At 57.7% G+C, this 16,927-nt stretch overlaps 1 protein-coding gene across 1 annotated transcript in view; it reads left to right on the top strand.

The window, feature by feature from the left end:
* CERK (ceramide kinase) overlaps nucleotides 1-16,927 on the top strand; it is a 39,686-nt gene that overhangs the window by 8,575 nt on the left and 14,184 nt on the right. Inside the window, exons 2-5 of the mRNA XM_074375778.1 lie at nucleotides 11,771-11,884; nucleotides 12,227-12,349; nucleotides 15,213-15,338; nucleotides 16,446-16,509. Coding sequence (XP_074231879.1) covers nucleotides 11,771-11,884; nucleotides 12,227-12,349; nucleotides 15,213-15,338; nucleotides 16,446-16,509 — 427 coding nt within the window. The remainder of the gene's footprint in view (nucleotides 1-11,770; nucleotides 11,885-12,226; nucleotides 12,350-15,212; nucleotides 15,339-16,445; nucleotides 16,510-16,927) is intronic.

Raw genomic sequence — 16,927 nt, 5'->3', positions numbered from 1 at the left:
TACAAGGTCCACAGATCAAGGGTGAATGCAGCCTGTCTGCTGAGCCCACGGCCTGGGGACACAAGGAAAGCCCCATTCCATGGGCCAGCTGAGAAATGGGCCCGTGCAGGTGCAGCCACGGCATTTCCCAAAAGGTGCTGATGGAGCGGAGCCCCAAGGGTGGCAGGGCTGGGGCCCTTAGAGCCGTCCATGCTTGATCAGGTGCCCGGCCCTCTGGTGCCCCAGGACTGCCAGGCTCTCCCCGCTGTGGCCAGAGTGAAGGGACAAAGGGCGACAAATGAGGTGGTCAGGACTGTGCTGGCATGTTGGGAAGCCACTCTGGTTTCCAGGTATCTTCTTAGGAAGACACAGTGAAGTATGGCCTTTCTGGAACGGTGTCGATGACGGCTCTTTACATGGGGGTTCCAGTGAACTGTCAGCAGTGCTAGTGTCTGCATCCTGTCTCCACACCCCAAGGCAAAGGGCAGGTGTGTGTGATAGTGAACACGTGTGCGTGTGCAGGTGTGAGTTTGTGCAGCCGTTCCTGGGTGGAAAGGAGCCAGGCCCTCCCCCGCCCTCCCAGCCCTCTGCCCCGGCAGTCCTGGCATCTCGCTGCTTCCGTGGTCACACGCCTCGAGAAGCCGTCCTTGGGACGCCACATTGTGCGCATTCCGTGAGGCCACAAAGGGTGACTCGTGCAGGGCACTGATTCCTGGGCCTCCATCCAGAGCACAGAGGCTGCATCCCTCCCAGGGTCCCGTCTCCAGCCCCCCAGCCATCAGCCCCCAGGTCTTTGCGGCCTCTCGGGGCCCCAGGTGGAAGGTGCCAGGCCTGCAGCAGGTCTGCTCTGATGCGCGGGGACCCCGGGTGGCCTGATGGAGAATGTTCCATGGAAGAGGGTCTGAGGGCCCGAGCTTTAGACTTACATCCACCAGGAGTCCAGGTCCCCTGAAACACACTCCTGACCTCTCGTTCTGTCCACTCGTCACCCAACAATTCGGCAAAGGCGCCCACGCCCCGAGAAGCGTCTTAGATTAGTGTCCGAGGCAGTGAGCGCACAGAGCCACTCCTCCCTGGCCAGGGCCGCCTGCGCTGCAGTCCCCGGGCCCCCCGAGCATCCATGGGAGACCGGCAGATGGGACAGGGACCCATGACTGCTGCTCCCGCGGAGGCCTCGCGTGGCCTCTGGGTCTGCCGTGGTCATCTGCCATGGGGGCGTCAAGCCCTGCAAACCCCGCACCACCTCTGTGATACTTCCCCACTCACTCTGCTCCAGTCCCGCAGCCTCCTCCTGTCCTGCTCCACATGGATGCTGTGCCCCAGGGCCTTTGCACGGCTCCTCACTGAGATTCCCAGGCCCCTCCAACCCCCAGCCTGTGAGCCTGCTTCACAGCCTTTTCTGTAGCATTTATGACTCTGGATAGCTTGATTAAACATTTATGTCAACTTTATTTGTCGGATGTCTCCCCACGTCCGACTGTTAGTCACCAGAGGGCAGGGGTTTCTGACCGTGCACCACCTCCCTGTCTGGAGCGTGTCGGCCCCTCGGTAACGCTGGGCCAGCGAGTGGAGGCTGGCGGACAGCGTGGGCACAGGGCCTGGGCTTTGTCATGGTTACTCGTAAGGAAGCCTCTGTGACTCACTTGTTTCAAAGTTCAACGTAAACCCACGCTCTGTCTGATCACTGAATAGCCTGTAAGAGAAAAGTGCATCTTGGAATATTTTAAGGCAGAAGGATTCCAAAGGTTTTGTGCCTGGAATTGTCTAGAAAGGTTCAAAAGTAGACTCAGCTGAGCTGGACACTGATTCTGCCCACAGAGACTCTTGAGAGCTTGGGGTTCCTGGTGGGACCCTGGCTTGCCCCCCAGCCTCCCCCACCCCACCTCTCTTCCTACGTAAACCTGACTCAAGACAGCTCAACTGTCTGCTTTTTCTAAGAAAGGTGCCCGATGCTGTCCCGCCTCCCCCCGGTTCTGGGTCTTCCTCTAAATGCCCGAGCCTGCTCCTTCGTGGCAGTCCTAGGCCTCTCTCCTCGGGCTTTGCCGTCCTGGGCTGGCGAGGACACATGGTGGCACTCCCCACTCTCTGGAGCTTCTTAAGCCGAAGGGGATGGAGGGTCTCAAGGGCAGGATGACCCCTGAGGACACTTCACCCGTGCAGCCGAGTCACAGCAGAAGACGTTACTGTCGCGTGCCCCGGCAAGTTCTAAGGTCAGCTAACGTGTGGATCCGGCCCAGGCGCCCTCTGGGTGAGAATCCTTTAACTCTCACATCTTCCCGTCTGGTAGAGAAGGTCCCTGCACACAGAAATGCTAGGTTTCCAGCCTCCGCTTCTGCTCTGGGTCCGCTCTCGCTCCTGGTCAGCAGTCAGGGCGGCTGGAGTGGCAGAAGGTGGGCTGGCGAGCCGGGCTTGACCCTGGGTCAGAAGAGGGTGAGGAGGGTGGTCCGAGTTGGGGGGCTGTCGGGAGGGTTCCTCAAGTACACACCCTTGGGCGTCTGCCGGGAGCCTCCGAGGTGGACAGACAGACGGACAGGCTCTTGCAGCGTGCCGGGCAGGCACACCAGGCTCCCTCCCAGGCTAGCGTCCTGGTGACATCATGGTGGCTGCTGCTGGTGTGCAGACAGGGGTCGAAGGTCACATTTTATTGGGTCAAGTAGCAATAAATTGCAGTTGACAGGCACCTCCTCTGAGCGTCGTGAACTTTGGGGCTGGGAATAGCTGGGATACACTTAGAGTTTTGTTTGAAATTATTGCATTGTTCAAACAAACCAATAAGAAATACTTAATAAATGGAAATTTCATTATAAAAATAGAACATTCAAGAGAAACAATGATTTTTCCCGTAGAAGCGGCGTCTGCTGTGGGTGAGTGCGTAGGACTCGCTGTTCTCACAGACAGGTGGCCTGGTGTGGCCGCCTCGCCGCCTCCCAGAGCTCGCAGAACCGCGGGGAGCCGCGCCGGTGTGCGTCCAGGGACGGGGTCTGAGTTCATTTTAAACTCCTTGTGTCGGGCTGGACCTGGTGAGGCGACTGTGATGAGGGTGCCGCCGTCTCACCTGGGATCCGTGTGGTCAGTAACCCCCGCTTGTCCTCCCGGGGGCTGCCAATGGGTGGTCCTCGGGCGAAATTTGGCCACGGTTATTTTTTTGTCTGACTTGCCAAGTGAGTTTTATTTTTCCTTTTAAAGTTGTAGCCAACACTAAGTCGGGAGATTTCACATAAAGATCCAAACTTGTGGCGCATCCCTGAGTGAACATGCCTGGGTCCCGTGATCAGGCCTGGGGCCTTTGGGTGGGCGGGGGACGGGGGGGCCCTCGGGGTCCCACAGCCCGTGGTTCCTGTGGCCTGTGCCCCCCGCCCACCACCGGCTGGAGCTTTGAGAACACGACCTTAAAACGTCAAACTCTAGGACCAATTTCCCATTTCTGTGGAGTTAGAAGACAATTTTTTCTATAGGAAAAAAGTCAGTGGGATTTACCTGGGTTTGGTAGGGGGGCCTGAGAAGTGGCTGTCTTCCAGATTTGCCTACTTTGACTGAAAAACTGAAACAGACTGAAAACGCTCTAGAAACGTCCAGGGGGTGGGTAGGCACGCACAGGGTGCTCACACAGTGTCCGTCTGTTGGTCCCTGCGAGGACCTGGTGCAGGCGTGACCTGTGATCACAGGCTGTGTCTGCGGCGGGCCCTGTGAGGCCAGGGTCTGTTCACGTTGGTGGCAGGGTCTCAGGCTCGTTTCTAGGAGTGGAGAAGTCCTCTCCGTGGCATTTACGCTGCAGGAGGATGTATGTAGTGCTTGAGAGGGGTTGGACTCCCCACTTACATGTGTGTTCTCAGGAGGCTTTGTTCTTGCTGGAAATCCACATTCTTCCCTGCTTTGGAGGCCATGTAAGCCTGCCCTCTCCTCGGCCTCCTGTTCTGAAGTCGGTGATGATGTGGTGTCACAGAACCCAGCCCCTGCAGTTCTTGAATCAGGCCTTGCGTGGAGGCGCCCAGGTGATGGGTGAGGAGGTGGGTCCTGGCAGGGTGGGGGGCGCAGGTTGGACCCGGGTCACCCAGCCAGTTACCAGCCACACCTGCTGGGGTCTGTCCTCGCTCCACCCCTTACCCCTCGGGGCCCCGTTTGCTCGTCTGTCCAGGAGGGGTGTAGGTGCACCTGTCCCAGCGGGCCATGGAGGGCCACCCTTGGGGACAGGGCCGTAGCTGGCGCACAGGAGTCTCTGCAACCAGCCAGGCCTGTGGGCCCCCTCTCCCCCTATCGGGGGCCTGCATGTGTGACAGCGCCCCTCCTCCCGGATCGCGTCCGAAAGCCTCGTCTCCTGGATGCGGGCCACGCTGCCCCCACCCCCGCTGGTGCTGAGCCCCTCGGTCAGGGCCTCCTGGGGACACTGTGTCTCCAGGCTCCGGGCAGTGTGGCCACATGGTCACTAAGTGACTGTAATTTGACTCTTGGGTGTGTGGGTTGTCGCATGACGCCAGCATGCGCTACCTGACTCTGGTTTTCAAAGTGAAGTGAGTACAGCACAGGGAAATATATTCAAGATCTTGTGGTAGCTCACAGTGAAAATGAACATATATATGTTTATGTACGACTGAAAAACTGTGCTGTACACCAGACACTGCCACAACATTGTAAACTGACTATAACTCAAAAAGAAAACAGAACATTAGATACTGTGGCCCTAAATTTTAATGATGGGACCTAATTTTCAAAGTAGTTACCATGTGGCAGATAAAGCTCTATATGACTGAAAAAAAACAAAACACAAAAACACAGTGAAGCGGGTGTTGACAGTGATAAGGAGGGGACCCCAGCACAGCAGGGCGTTCCAGAAGGTCTGCTGGCACTCACAGGGGACACCTGGGGACACAGGCCAGGCTTAGCCCCCACGGAGCAACGTTTGCCTTCAGCCCCACATGCATCTGCAGAGTTGGGTCTGGAAAGTTGCAGCTCGGCTTTGCCCCCAGACGTGATGTCGTGTAACAGCCTGGGAGGGCTGTGCTGGCGTGGATGTGGCCGGTGGGGACGGTGGGGCAGGCTCTCTTTAACCTCTGCGTGAGGACAGGAAACATTATTTGATAGATTTGCCGAAAGCCCGCCCTGCCCATGGCACTTCCTGTCCCTGGCCTGGACGAGTTCTGTGACCTGAGCATCAGTCAGATGAGGATCTGTAAAGCCTTCTAGAAGCCCATGCGTCAAGCAGGGGTCCTGACATGCGCCTTCCAGGTTGTCGGGAGGGTTACGGGCGCTTATGCACTTGGCACGGGGATGCCCTCACGGGTGCCCGCCGCTGCTGCCGTTACCAACACGCCTCCAGGGGAAGCCAGCGAAGCCGTGCGGAGAAGCGGGACACGGAGACCAGGACTGGGAGGGGGACACACACAGCTCTGAACAGAACAGGCAGAGCCGCCTTCGGGAGCTGCCACCAAGTAGGAGGCAGAAAAGCGTCTGCAGGCCAGGCCGACTCACGGGTGAGGGAGGAGGGCCCGGCGGCCCCAGCCAGGTGATGGTGTGTGCGCTGAGAAGCAGGGGACCCTGCGCGAGTCAGGTGGCCGTGTGTGTGTGTGTCTGGTGTGTGCTGGGGGCGAGGTACCAGGTGTGCAGACAGACCACTTCCAGAGGCAGGAGCAGCAGGTGGGAACTCGTGTGTCTTGACGGGGGGACAGAGGTGGCCCCGTGTGCGTGTGTGGTTAGAACTTACTTTACATCCCTGGCAAGTCATTTGTGGGTCACAGATTCCCGTAAAACCTTGTAAGTTCATTCTTTGCTGCTTTTGGAATTGGTGATGTGTCAGATCAATGGTAGAATTTATTTATCAATGATTAAAAATGACCAAAATGAGAGTCACATCTAGAGATTAGGTTTTTGAGATGTTTAACAGTATAAAATAAAAATACCAAGCGAGTATCAAATGTTTTCTCATTGTATTGAAAGTTCGCCTCTTCCGTATTTGTTTTTATTTTGAGTTTGCTCAGTGTCTGCAGCACGGCAAAAGCTGATTCTACTTAAAATTTCAATTCTAAACTTAAAAAAAATTGTCCTAAATTATACTTTCATCACACGTGTCCTAAACTTTAATATCGTACCGAATGCAGTTTAATACCCAGTTAGGGGTGGACAAAAGGGGGAAGCACCTGCAGCAGACACTGCATTTATTACAGCGTTCTTTTCTTTTTTCTAAGTTTTTTTTGGGGGGGGTAGGTAATTTGGTTAACTTATGTTTATTTAACGGAGGGGCTAGGGACTGAGCCCAGGACCTCGTGCAGGCTGAGCATGGGCTCCACCCCTGTGCTGTCCCCTCCCCCGCCACGCATTTTTACCACGTGGCTGTGGCCCCCTCGGGCCGTGGCCCCGCGACCCCGTGGCCTCCTCACTGCAAACACGCCGGGTACAACAGCGTTGCCCTCAGGACTCGATTTTACTCTCGACACAGATGGTTTTTTCTGTCCGTCCACCGTTTTCCTTTTCAACACTTCCCGTCACTTGGGAGCCAACGCCTGCTGTCCCAGGAAGGGCAGTCTTGTCATCAGTAATAAATAGCATCTCTTTAGTTCTTTGTTTTATGAACATCTCTTCCTAAACGGCTGTTTCTCAAACTTCGCAATATCCGTAGGGGGTAACAAAACAATTTGCTTCTGTGGGGTTATAAATTGGGCCTTTTCAAGACCAAAAATAACTGAAACCACGTTGGGATGAGGACACAGATGCCTGGGATGGATGCTTTCAGGGTCCCTGTGGTCTGCAGGGGGCCCAGCGCCCGTGCCCGGCGGGAGGACCAGGCACCAGTGTGTGGAGTGCGCCGGGCGCTGCCCACTGGACCCTGGCACCGAGCGAGCTGTTTGCTGGCGGGAGGAGTTTGTTCTCTTAAATGTCCAAGACCCTTCAGCCTCCGACAGGATGCGCATCCTCAGGGCCTCGTCTACCTGTCCCGCAGGTTGTAAGCATCCCCTCCAGGTACCAGCAAGAGTTGCTGCCGGAGGCACAGAGTCAGTGTCCCCAAGGGTGTGCTTGTGGAATATATGTCCAGTGAGGACCATGCTGCCTGCGGTTAAACCTTCAGTGATGCCCATAGGTCACAGGTGTGGCAACAAATTCTTGGGACCTAATGAGTTTGAGAAGATGGGACAGGATTTTCATGGAAGTTGTGTCCAAGCCATCTGGCCGTGGGTTGGTTTTCTCGGTGCTTCTGTGGAACGTCTGTCACAGCTGGCTCTCGAGGGTGTACGGTGAGCCCAGGGGAGGAGGCCTGAGGGTGAGGAGGTGTGGTGGTCAGAGCTGGGCCAGGGGGTCCAGCTGAAGCCCGAGTGTGTCCTGGGTCCCCTGCCTTCCCTAGCCACACACGCACACGTCTGCACACACGTCTACAACACTCACACGCACGTGCGCACGCAGAGCCCCAGGGGTGTGGGCCTGCCGGCAGACGGGCGGGGGATCAGCCGGTGAGACAGCAGGTGCTGAGTCAGATCCGCTGCACCTGCCCCCACTAGTTCAGCTCGCGCTAAGGCCTGCGCGTCCTCCCCCCGGCACGGGCCCAGCAGCGAGCTGCTTGCCCGAGCTGTTTTCCAATGCACTTGGAGTCAGCTGGGCTGGCGGAGCCCGCACAGGCCCACCGACCCTCCACTGGGCCTGCGTGGTGACCTCTGGGCATCATAGGGCCGAAAACTGCCCCCTCAGGTGGCGCCAGGGCCCCGTTTGGGCACGTGCAGAGCCTGCAGCCTGGGCACACCTGTGCATGACGACAAGGCACCTCCCCACGCTCCCCGCACCAACGCCCCTGCATTGCCTGGGGCACCTGAGGCTCTCCGTCCCCTCGCGTGGCTGCCTCGCGAGCGAGCCGTCCCCGCAGCAGACCTCGGCTCCCCGGCTCGCTGCGCGTCTGGCAGGAGGAGCCAGGCTTGGTACCAGCGGCACTCAGGACGTTCGGTGCGTTTGTTGTTCTCTCACCTCATTAGGTGACCCCACGGTGGCTCGGCTTTCAAGCTGGAGACCCTCCGTGGGCGCAGCACGGGGGCCCTGCTGGCCTGGGAGGCGTCACTGAATCAGCACCCAGAGCCCGGCTGCTGGCGCTTCCACCGCCCCGGGCTCGGGCCCTGGCTTCTACCGGGGTGTGGGGGGCCTGGGGGTCTCCACCTTTTGTGTGACGCTGCCCAAGCATGAAGGGAGGTTTGGGGGGGCGCAGTCATCTTCCCCTGGCTCAGTGCCCACTCAGGGTGGCCGTGGGGACCCCGGGGGGGGAGCACGGGAGGACTGGCTCCTAGTGGGGGTCGGCCACCGTCACCAGGTCTGGTCCCGGGGTGGCTGTTGCCCCAGTTGCATGCCCTTTTCCATCTCAGGAATGTTAAAAAATTGCCCCAGAAAGGTCGTTTGGTTTAGTACTTTAGGGTAGTAGACCTTACAAATGCTGCCGGTAGAGCTGTGCCGTTCCTACAGGGATGTTCTATGATTTGCTGAACTTTGGTTGAAAATCTTCGAGCTCTGCTGTGGGCACACGTGGTGGCTGATTATCCCGACAGTTGTTTTGTTTTAATGTTTATCACGGCAGGTGCAGGCGCTGGGATCGGCATGCGATCAGGCCCAGCAGCGGCCCTACATGCTGCACGTGCTGGGGCCGGGCGGCCACCCCCTTCCCCACAGGCTTTGCCAGGAAGGTGGACGGGCGCCACACTCCCGGCCTGGGGTGTTGAATTAACCTGCACGCTGAGCGGCCGGGGAGCCACGGAAAGTTCCGGGTAGGACGGAGCCAGGTTCACATTTGTGTCTAAGGCGCTTGGTGGGGGGTGAACCCCAGCAGCAAAGCGGGCTGCCGCCCGGGGACAGGGAGGAGTCAGGGAGGGGCCTGGCTTGTGGGCGCAGGAGCGCGTGGACAGAGCTGCCTTCACCAGGCCGGGGTGCAGGAGGGGCGAGGAGCGGAGAAGACGGGTGTGGGTTTAGAAGGCCGGGTGTGGGACACACACGCTCTCCGGGGACACTCCTGGGGTCTGTGATGTGGGAGTGTTCCGGGGGAGCAGGACAGCCACGTCAGCCGGTCCCGTGTCCCCGGGGCTGGCCGTGGTTTGCTTCCCTGCTTTCTGTTTAAAGAAGGGTTGCTAAACACACCTCGTGAGGCCCTGGTTCTCAATCAGGGACGTTGCCTTCGGGAGACACTGGCCAACCTCTGGCAGTGTGGGGGTAGGCGCCCCCAGCATTCGTGGCTGGAGCCCAGGGATGCTGCCCAAATCCTGCGGCACCCAGGATGGCTGCACCACAAGGAGGGGCCGGTGGGGAGAAGCCCTGGTGCTGGGAAACGCCTGGGGAGCTGAGGCTTTCGGTGTCCTCCTCTCCCTCAGGGGTGCTGTCTGTTCCAGAAGCAAGTTTCACTCAGAAGTTTGCTTCAGAGGGGTTTGGGTTGTTACTTTATAAGGAGAGAAGTGACACCCGAAGCCTTGGCCGCTGAGCCCTCCACGGTGGGGCCATGATCAGTGCACAGATGGATGGTTAGGGCCCACGGGGGCTCCAGCCACGGTGGAAGCAGCTGGGTCAGCAAGGGGGTGCCGTCTGTGTGCAGACACTGGCCCACACCAGGTGGGGCACTGCCCCTGGGGAGGGGTCGGCTGCCGCGGGACAAGGCAGCCAGGCTGTGAGGTGGCCAGTGCGAGCTCTGGGAGTTCTGTCCCAATATGTGGCCGGCGTGGACTTGTCCACCTGCCAGATTCCGTATGTCTTTCTCTGAGACCCCTGCTGCCCCTCACCTTGTGGCACGGTATTTTACAGAAGACCTTTCCTTTTGACCTGATCTCAGATGCTCTGCAAGCTTGTGCAAACTGCAGGCAGAGCTGGAGAGACGCTAATAACACGCAGAGGGTGGGAGTGGCCCCGAAGCCCCACCACGGCTCCTGGTGAGCTCCTCCCCCAGGGCCTGCCCCCCGTTCACGAGCGTGGTGCTTGGGGGGCCACGCGAGGCGCGCTCCTGTGCTTGGGCGCCTCCCCGTCCGGCACATGTGGGATGACAACGGGCCGTGTGTCATTTCCCCTCAGCCGGTGTCAGGGCCTCCACTGTGGCCTGTGATTGATTCTTCGGGTCAGGCTGAATTAGTGGGACTAGAGATGGCTAATTTGCAGCCTCTCTTAGTGGGACAGTCTGCGTCATTCAGAGCTTCTCAGTGACTCGCTCGGACTCCTGGTGCCTCCTAACTAGAGATGAAGGTTTTGCAGACTAGGGTGGAACACCGAGATGAGGAAGCTCCAAGTGGCCTAGAGCAGGAATGTGGCCTCGGGTCAGCAGGCGGGAGCCCCCGGGAGGCAGGAAGGAAGCCACCGCCGTTACCAGCGTTTCCTGCTGGAGCCCTCCTCACCCTGATCTTCACGTTTTCAACGCGACCGGCCCCACGTGTGGTCTGAAGTTGAGGCCCAGCGGACAGTGGTGTCTGATGGAGGAGGGTCGGACTGCCCTCCACTCCACGCCTTCCACCTGCGATGTCATCACGTCCCCTCCCTGGGCCCCCCCACCCCGTTTCCGATCGCCCTCCCCTGGTCCCCTGCTTCTCTCCCGCAGCCTCTGGCCACTGGCCATGCCTCCTTCAGGTCTCTGTCCAGGGTCCCAGAGCTGGCGTGTGGGTGTCCAGGTGCCCCGCTGAACCCGGGGCTATCCTGCGTCCACGCTGACCACAGGGAGAAGGGGCGAGACAAAGGCGCAGCAGCCGGCTGCTTGGGTAGCGGGCCTGAGGGAGGGGAGAATCAGCGGGGGTGGGTGCAGACCTGGGCCTGAGGCTCTACCGGGACAGACGTGCCTGAGGGTGGGGCCCTGGCAGCCCCGCCCACTCACCCTTTGAGGCCGACTCCTCCTCCTCCTCGCCCCTCCCCAGCACGTCGAGTAGGGGGGCGGGGGTGGGTTGGCCCTGCTCTCAGCCTTCCAGGCCCTCGGAGGGGGTTCTCATAAGTTGGTTTCCATAGGCAACGACTTTAAAGATGATGTAAGGTTACCTCAAGTGTTACGGCAACATTTATTTTTCTGTTCTGCTGTTAAAAATACAGAACTTTACCGTATTGCAGGTTTCGCAGCCAACCTGGGGCCTGACCGCGAGCTAGGCTGTCCCGCGTAAAAGCAGGCGCCGACTCCGCCGGGCTCTCCGGTGGGCCAAGGAAGGTAGTCTGTTCACCCCGGGGAGTTCTCTCCAGCCCCCGCCTCAGCTCCAAGCTGTCGTCCCATGTTTCCCATGGCTGCGTTTATGTCCAGCTTGACCTGGAGGCCTGACTGCCGGCGTCCTGCCGTGAGGGCTGTCCCCGTCCTGCGGCTCTCGGTGGAGCTGACCTCCTGGTTTCCTGTAGCAGAGGATGCCCTGTGCCGTCATCCCTAGGTCCACGCAAGACTCCCCTCTCTCCTCCTGTATCTGATCGGGTGTTTGGACCCACTCAGGCCTTCCCAGACCCCCTGCCACCCCCGCCCTGCCCTGGCGTGAGCCGTGCACACGCAGGGGCCCCGGGTCCTGGTCGTCCCCAGGTCTGTTACATGCCTTTTTCACACTTGATTTCTGAGCCAGACTCTTACTGGCGTCTTTCCCCAAATTCAGCACAGCTGGCCTGGGAAAGTCGCAGCCTACATTTGGTGACTATGGACACAATAGCCCGTCTTCTGGTAACGTTGAGTTTCCCAAACTTACTTAGCTCTGAGTTTTAAAATTGCATCTAACCTTCCCTCTTCCTTTTGGATTTCTAGTGAGATTCTCAAAGCAGAATGTCCAGGCACTTTGGAGTTGCCGTGCTCGTGCTGGTGTGGACTCTGTGACCCGCCTGACACGAGGGTGTGGTGTCTTTGCAGATGTGTGCTCTGTGCCCATCTCCGAGATCATCACCGTGGAGGAAACCGACGTTAACGGGAAGCACTACAGCAGCGGGAAGTGGCAGAAGATGGAAAAGCCTTACGCCTTCACAGGTGATGGGGCCTAGATGCTCGTCAGTGACCCCGTGCAGGTGACGGGGAAGGGGGCTTCGCGGTGACTTGTTTAACAAACTTGTTGGGTCCTTGGTTTATCTTTATGGAAACTTCCTTGTATCTTTTTTTTTTAAGTTCTACTTTAGTGTTTTGTTCATCTTTTTTTCTTGGTTTTTTTTTTCACATGACTTAAAAGAATTGAGAAGTAGGATCCTTTTCCTGTGTACTTGGGAAGTTACTAACCAGTCAGAAGAAGAGGGACCCTCGGGGCATTTTCGGGGGGTGGGCCTGGGGATCGCTGCAGCGCGGGGCGCCCAGCCCACACGTGTTCTCTCCGCGCAGTGCATCGTGTGAGGAGGGCCCGGAGGCACCGCTGGAGGCGGGCGCAGGTGACCTTCTGCTGTGCCGACGAGCAGCTGCTCCACCTGTGGCTGCAGACCCTCAGGGAGCTGCTGGCGAAACTGAGTACGTGTGAGGCGCCCCAGGCCTGGGCCGCGAGGCTGGGTGTCTCCCCCGGGAGGTGGGGTGGGGTACCTGCCCCCCCCGGGCGATTGTGGGGATTAAACCAGGGGGCCGGGTGTGCCTGGACGTCTGGGCTGCGGGTTCCTGCTGCGTAATGAGGTGGCGTCTGTCCCTCAGGCTGCACTGCAGCGCCGGCTCGTGTCTGGGGATAGCCCTAACACACGGTCTCGGCAGCTCGGTGCCGGCTTCACCCAGAGGAGGGAGCGCGCGTGTATTTAGGTTGGCTTTATATCTTTTTAAATTAATTTCCCACGTTCCCACGCATTTCCCGCGCAGCTTCAGTGAGACTCCCTTGCTGGGAAAAGCCCGTCTTTGGGGTTGCACCCGGGCGTCGGGGCCCGGTTCCTGCGGGCCGGGCCGGGCGCTCACTGCGCACTGCCTCCCCGGCGCGTCCTGCTGTTCGCTCACGCCCTGAGCCGCGGTCGCCCGGCCTCTGCTGGCCTTCCTGGACTTCTGACCGGGTCTGGACAGGAGGTGCCCCAGTTCCCCTGCCACCTCCTCCCCCACTTTCTCTAGACCCTTCCTGCTCATCCTCACCAGCTCTCTCCCACTCTGCCCTCGCGTGGTTTTCACAAGACTCTGAGCCTGTAGACGTGGCCTGATGCCGTCCGTTCAGGCTCCAAGAGAGAGTCCTCTGCGCTGCTTCCTGCCGATGGCAGCATTACTTTTTCTGTGTAATTCATAGGGAAACCTGTGCGGTTGTACTCCTGCCGCAGTCTGCCTGTGTCTAGAAACACTGTGCGATTCTGCTTTTCCAGTCACGCTGCCATTTTAAGTCCAGACTATTTCATGTGTGACTATTTCGTGTTTAATTGAGGGGTAACGTAGTTACTGAAAGTCCTCGGACCCGGGGTGTGCGGCTCACACACTGAGCCCCAAGTCCAGGGATAATACTGCCAGCCCCCCCCCGTGGCCCCTGGCCCCCTGGAGTCACCCAAAGGTGACCGTCCCCTGACTGAGCCCCTGGGCTCACTCAGTTCCGCATGTGAATCACTCACACAGCAGACACTCTCATTCTGGTTTGCATGAAGCTCGTCCACATGGTCACACATGGTGTCGGTGTCTTGCTCTCGTGGCTGCATCATGTCCCAAGGGCGGAGTGTCTGGCCACTTACTCAGCCATTGTATTGTTGACGGGCATTTGGACAGCTTCCTGACGTGGCCATTCCAAACATTCTAGCCCATGTTTCATGGTGCGGCGCCTGGGGAGGGAGTTGCCGGGCCAGTGGCGCGTGTTCAGCCTCACTGGACGCGGCCACACTGCCCCCGCGCCGGGAGTCCCGGGCCACGCCCCCCAGCAGGGGCCAGAGCTCTGGTGGGTGCTGGCAGTCTCGCGGTGTGGCTTTAATTTGCGTTTCCCCAACGGCTGGTCGAGTTGAGAAATACGCTGCTGTGTTCGTGAGCCGTTTGGAAATCCTCCTGTGAGGTGTCTGTCCAAGTCTTCTGTCCGATTTTCCCTTGGGTTGCCTTAATGACGCATAGAACTCTTTACATGTTGTGGATCTGAATCTTGTCTTGGATTTTTGAACGTCTCCCGTTGTGTGGCTTGTGCTTCCACACACTCTTCATTCTACTGATGAACGGATAGTGTTAATTTTGATGCAGTTGTGTTTGTCTTTTTTCTTTTAACTGTGTGGTTGGTTTGTGTCCTAGTTATGCCAAGGCCATGAAGATGTGTTCGCCTCCAAGCTCTGTTTTACTTTCATGTTCAGAGCTGCAGTCCATTTGGAATTGACTTGTGTACATGGTTGGGATGACGTGGACAGATCGTAGGTTTAAATCAATGAATTTTGAAGCACACGTGTCCCTGTGTGGCCCAACCCCTGCGAGCCTGGCATCACCCATGACCCTTCCCAGCCAGTCCGGAGACAAGCACCAGTCTGATTCTCTCTCTCCTCTTTCCTTTTGTCCCTGTTGCCACGTGTTAGTTCCGCCACATGCACGAAATCAAGTAAGAGGAGCTGTCCTGCGTCAGCCCCCCTCTGTCAGCACCACTGCCCTGATAGTTTTTCTCATTGGCAAGCGTGTCAGTGGCTCATTCCTTTGTACTGCTGAGTAATATTCCTTTGGTCACATCCGTGTACCCGGTTGTCGGGTGGTGGGCCTGTTCTGGCTGCTGTGAGTCGTGCCGCGGTGAGTGTTGGTGTGCAGGACTTTGCGTGGACCTAGGTGTCTGTTTTCTTGGGTCTGTACCTTTTTGCTACTCTTATCGATGTGTTAGTTAAATTTGGTTTTTAAGTGTCAGAATCTACTTGAACTGACCCAGACAGAAACATGGAACTTACGAGGAACAGAGCTAATTCAGGAGACCCGGGTGTGGGAGGGGAACCGGGGCCGGGGAGGCCGCCTGCTGTCCCACTGTCCTTCTGTCTCTCTGTGTCTCCATGCCGAGCTCTCTCTGTGCCTGTCCGTCTGTCTTGCCCTCTTAATGCTGTACGTCTGTTTCTCTCGTTCTCTGCGGTCCAGTCCCTTGACATGGAGCAGAACGAGGCTGCTGCCTTCCGGAAGATGCGTCTTGCCGGCTCCTCGTCTGGAGTCTGTCCCAGGCGGCATCCTGTGTTCCCGGGGCCCTCGTCACCCCTCCCGGGGGGCCAGGCCCCTGGCCGGCAGCCTGCGCTGCCTGCTGCTGTTGTCTCTTCATAGATAAGGAAGCTCCGCGCTCTGTTCTTTAACTTAAGAATGCCTTTCACCACACGACACTGAGCCGAATTCTGGGAGCACTAGGGCTGGGGCCCTGTTCAGTCGCTCAGGTCTTCGTGTTGACTGCCCCTCACGTGCACTGTGATGTACCCCTGCTGTCTTGCAGCCTCGAGACCGAAGCACTTGCTGGTGTTCATCAACCCGTTTGGCGGGAAGGGGCAAGGCAAGCGCATCTACGACCGGAAGGTGGCGCCGCTGTTCACGCTGGCCTCCGTCTCCACCGAGATCATCGGTGAGCTGGGCGCGCGCTCCTGCCTGAGCCCCTCGGAGAGGGGCGCCAGGGAAGAGCCTGACAGATAAGATCATTTTAAAATAGGATTTTTTTTGCACACCAGAATGAGAAGAACACAAGATAAAGAGTGCAGACTTCTCTAGCCAAGGCTCAGCGTACAAGGTGCTGGAGAAACACGGGAGGACAGAGGCCTCAGGCCACGGGCAGGGAGTTCATGCAGGAGTTACCAGCGATGAGCAGGGCTCAGGAGTAACGCCTTTAGGAACACGGCGCGGTGCCACGGCAGCGCCGAGTCTCAGAGCAGGTTCTTGGTGCTGGGAGGCAGCTGGGAGAGGGCCTCCCCCACTCAGAGCTTTGAGGGTTTCATGTCAACTCACCGAAGAGCTGCTTGGCCATGCGGGTCAAGAGCCTCGGAGCGGAGAGGGCTTTGCCCAGGCTTCAGAGCTTTCTAAACTTCCCTAGAAAAGCAGTCAGCTGCGTGCAGAGAGCAGTGTGCACAGGTGTGCACGGTCACACTGTGTGAAAGCAAAACGCTGGGGATCACTCGCCCCTCCAGACGGGAAGCATAAAGATAAACCCACAGTGAACCTGGACGAACAGCGGCAGCTCTTTAAAATGGCCTTTACAGGACCCTGTGATGATAAAACGGTGACGGTGACACAGTAAAACGCTGGGGACACAGGGACGCAGAACTGTGTGCGGGGGAAGTTCGGGGGTTTGTCACGGAGCACTGAGGCCATGTGCTGGCGTTCTCTTATTCCTACGTTTTGGTGTAGTCTGAAACTCTCAAAGTGACTTGGATAAGAAGGGAAAACTGTAAGATAAAAGACGTAATCTATCTCCAGAAAGTCACTTTTGGGCAGTTAAATGCCAGGAACGTGACGTCTTACCAGTAGAACGTTCTGAGGGTCGTGGCCCTCTGGGTGAGGGAGCCTTTCCGTGGAAAGGATCTGGGTAAGACCGAAGAAGGCGTTTCTTGCAGGAAACCCTCCTGGAGATTTTATAGGACCTCGCTTTAGAAGCGTGGTTTATTTGCCTCTTATTTCAAGTGGGATTTACAGCTTTGAACGTAAACTGCACAACGCAGTGTTGTTTTTTCCTCCATAGTTACCGAACGTGCCAACCATGCCAAGGAGAGCTTGTATGAGCTCAGTATAGACAAGTTTGACGGGTGAGTGCGTGTCCTTCCATCTTGGCTGATAAACGGTAAATGCGGATCAAGCTTTACTCATCTGTCCTTGTTTCCTTCACTCCCTTTGCTTACATTTCTTCCCCGCGCTGTGAAAGTAAACGTGCTTCTGCTTGAAACTCAGGAAAGGCCGAGAAGTTCAGAGTCACGTGTTTTCCTTTTCATTCTTACTACCTACCTATGGATTTTTCCCCCATCACTTGAAAATACGTGACAGACATGATCGCCTTTGCCCCTGAGTATTTCAGTGTGCATTTCCTAAAAAAGCGAGGCTATTCTCCTACGGGACTAAACGCAGCGATCAAACCCGGGAAGTGAACACCGGCACCCGCTGTTACCGACCTGGGTGCTTACTCAGGTTCCTCCTGTTGTCCCAGTATTTCCTTAAAGCAGGGATCCT

This window comes from Camelus bactrianus, chromosome 12 (assembly GCF_048773025.1).
Source record: "Camelus bactrianus isolate YW-2024 breed Bactrian camel chromosome 12, ASM4877302v1, whole genome shotgun sequence".
NCBI classification, from domain to species: domain Eukaryota; kingdom Metazoa; phylum Chordata; class Mammalia; order Artiodactyla; family Camelidae; genus Camelus; species Camelus bactrianus.
This window is presented reverse-complemented; position numbering and strand designations above follow the sequence as displayed.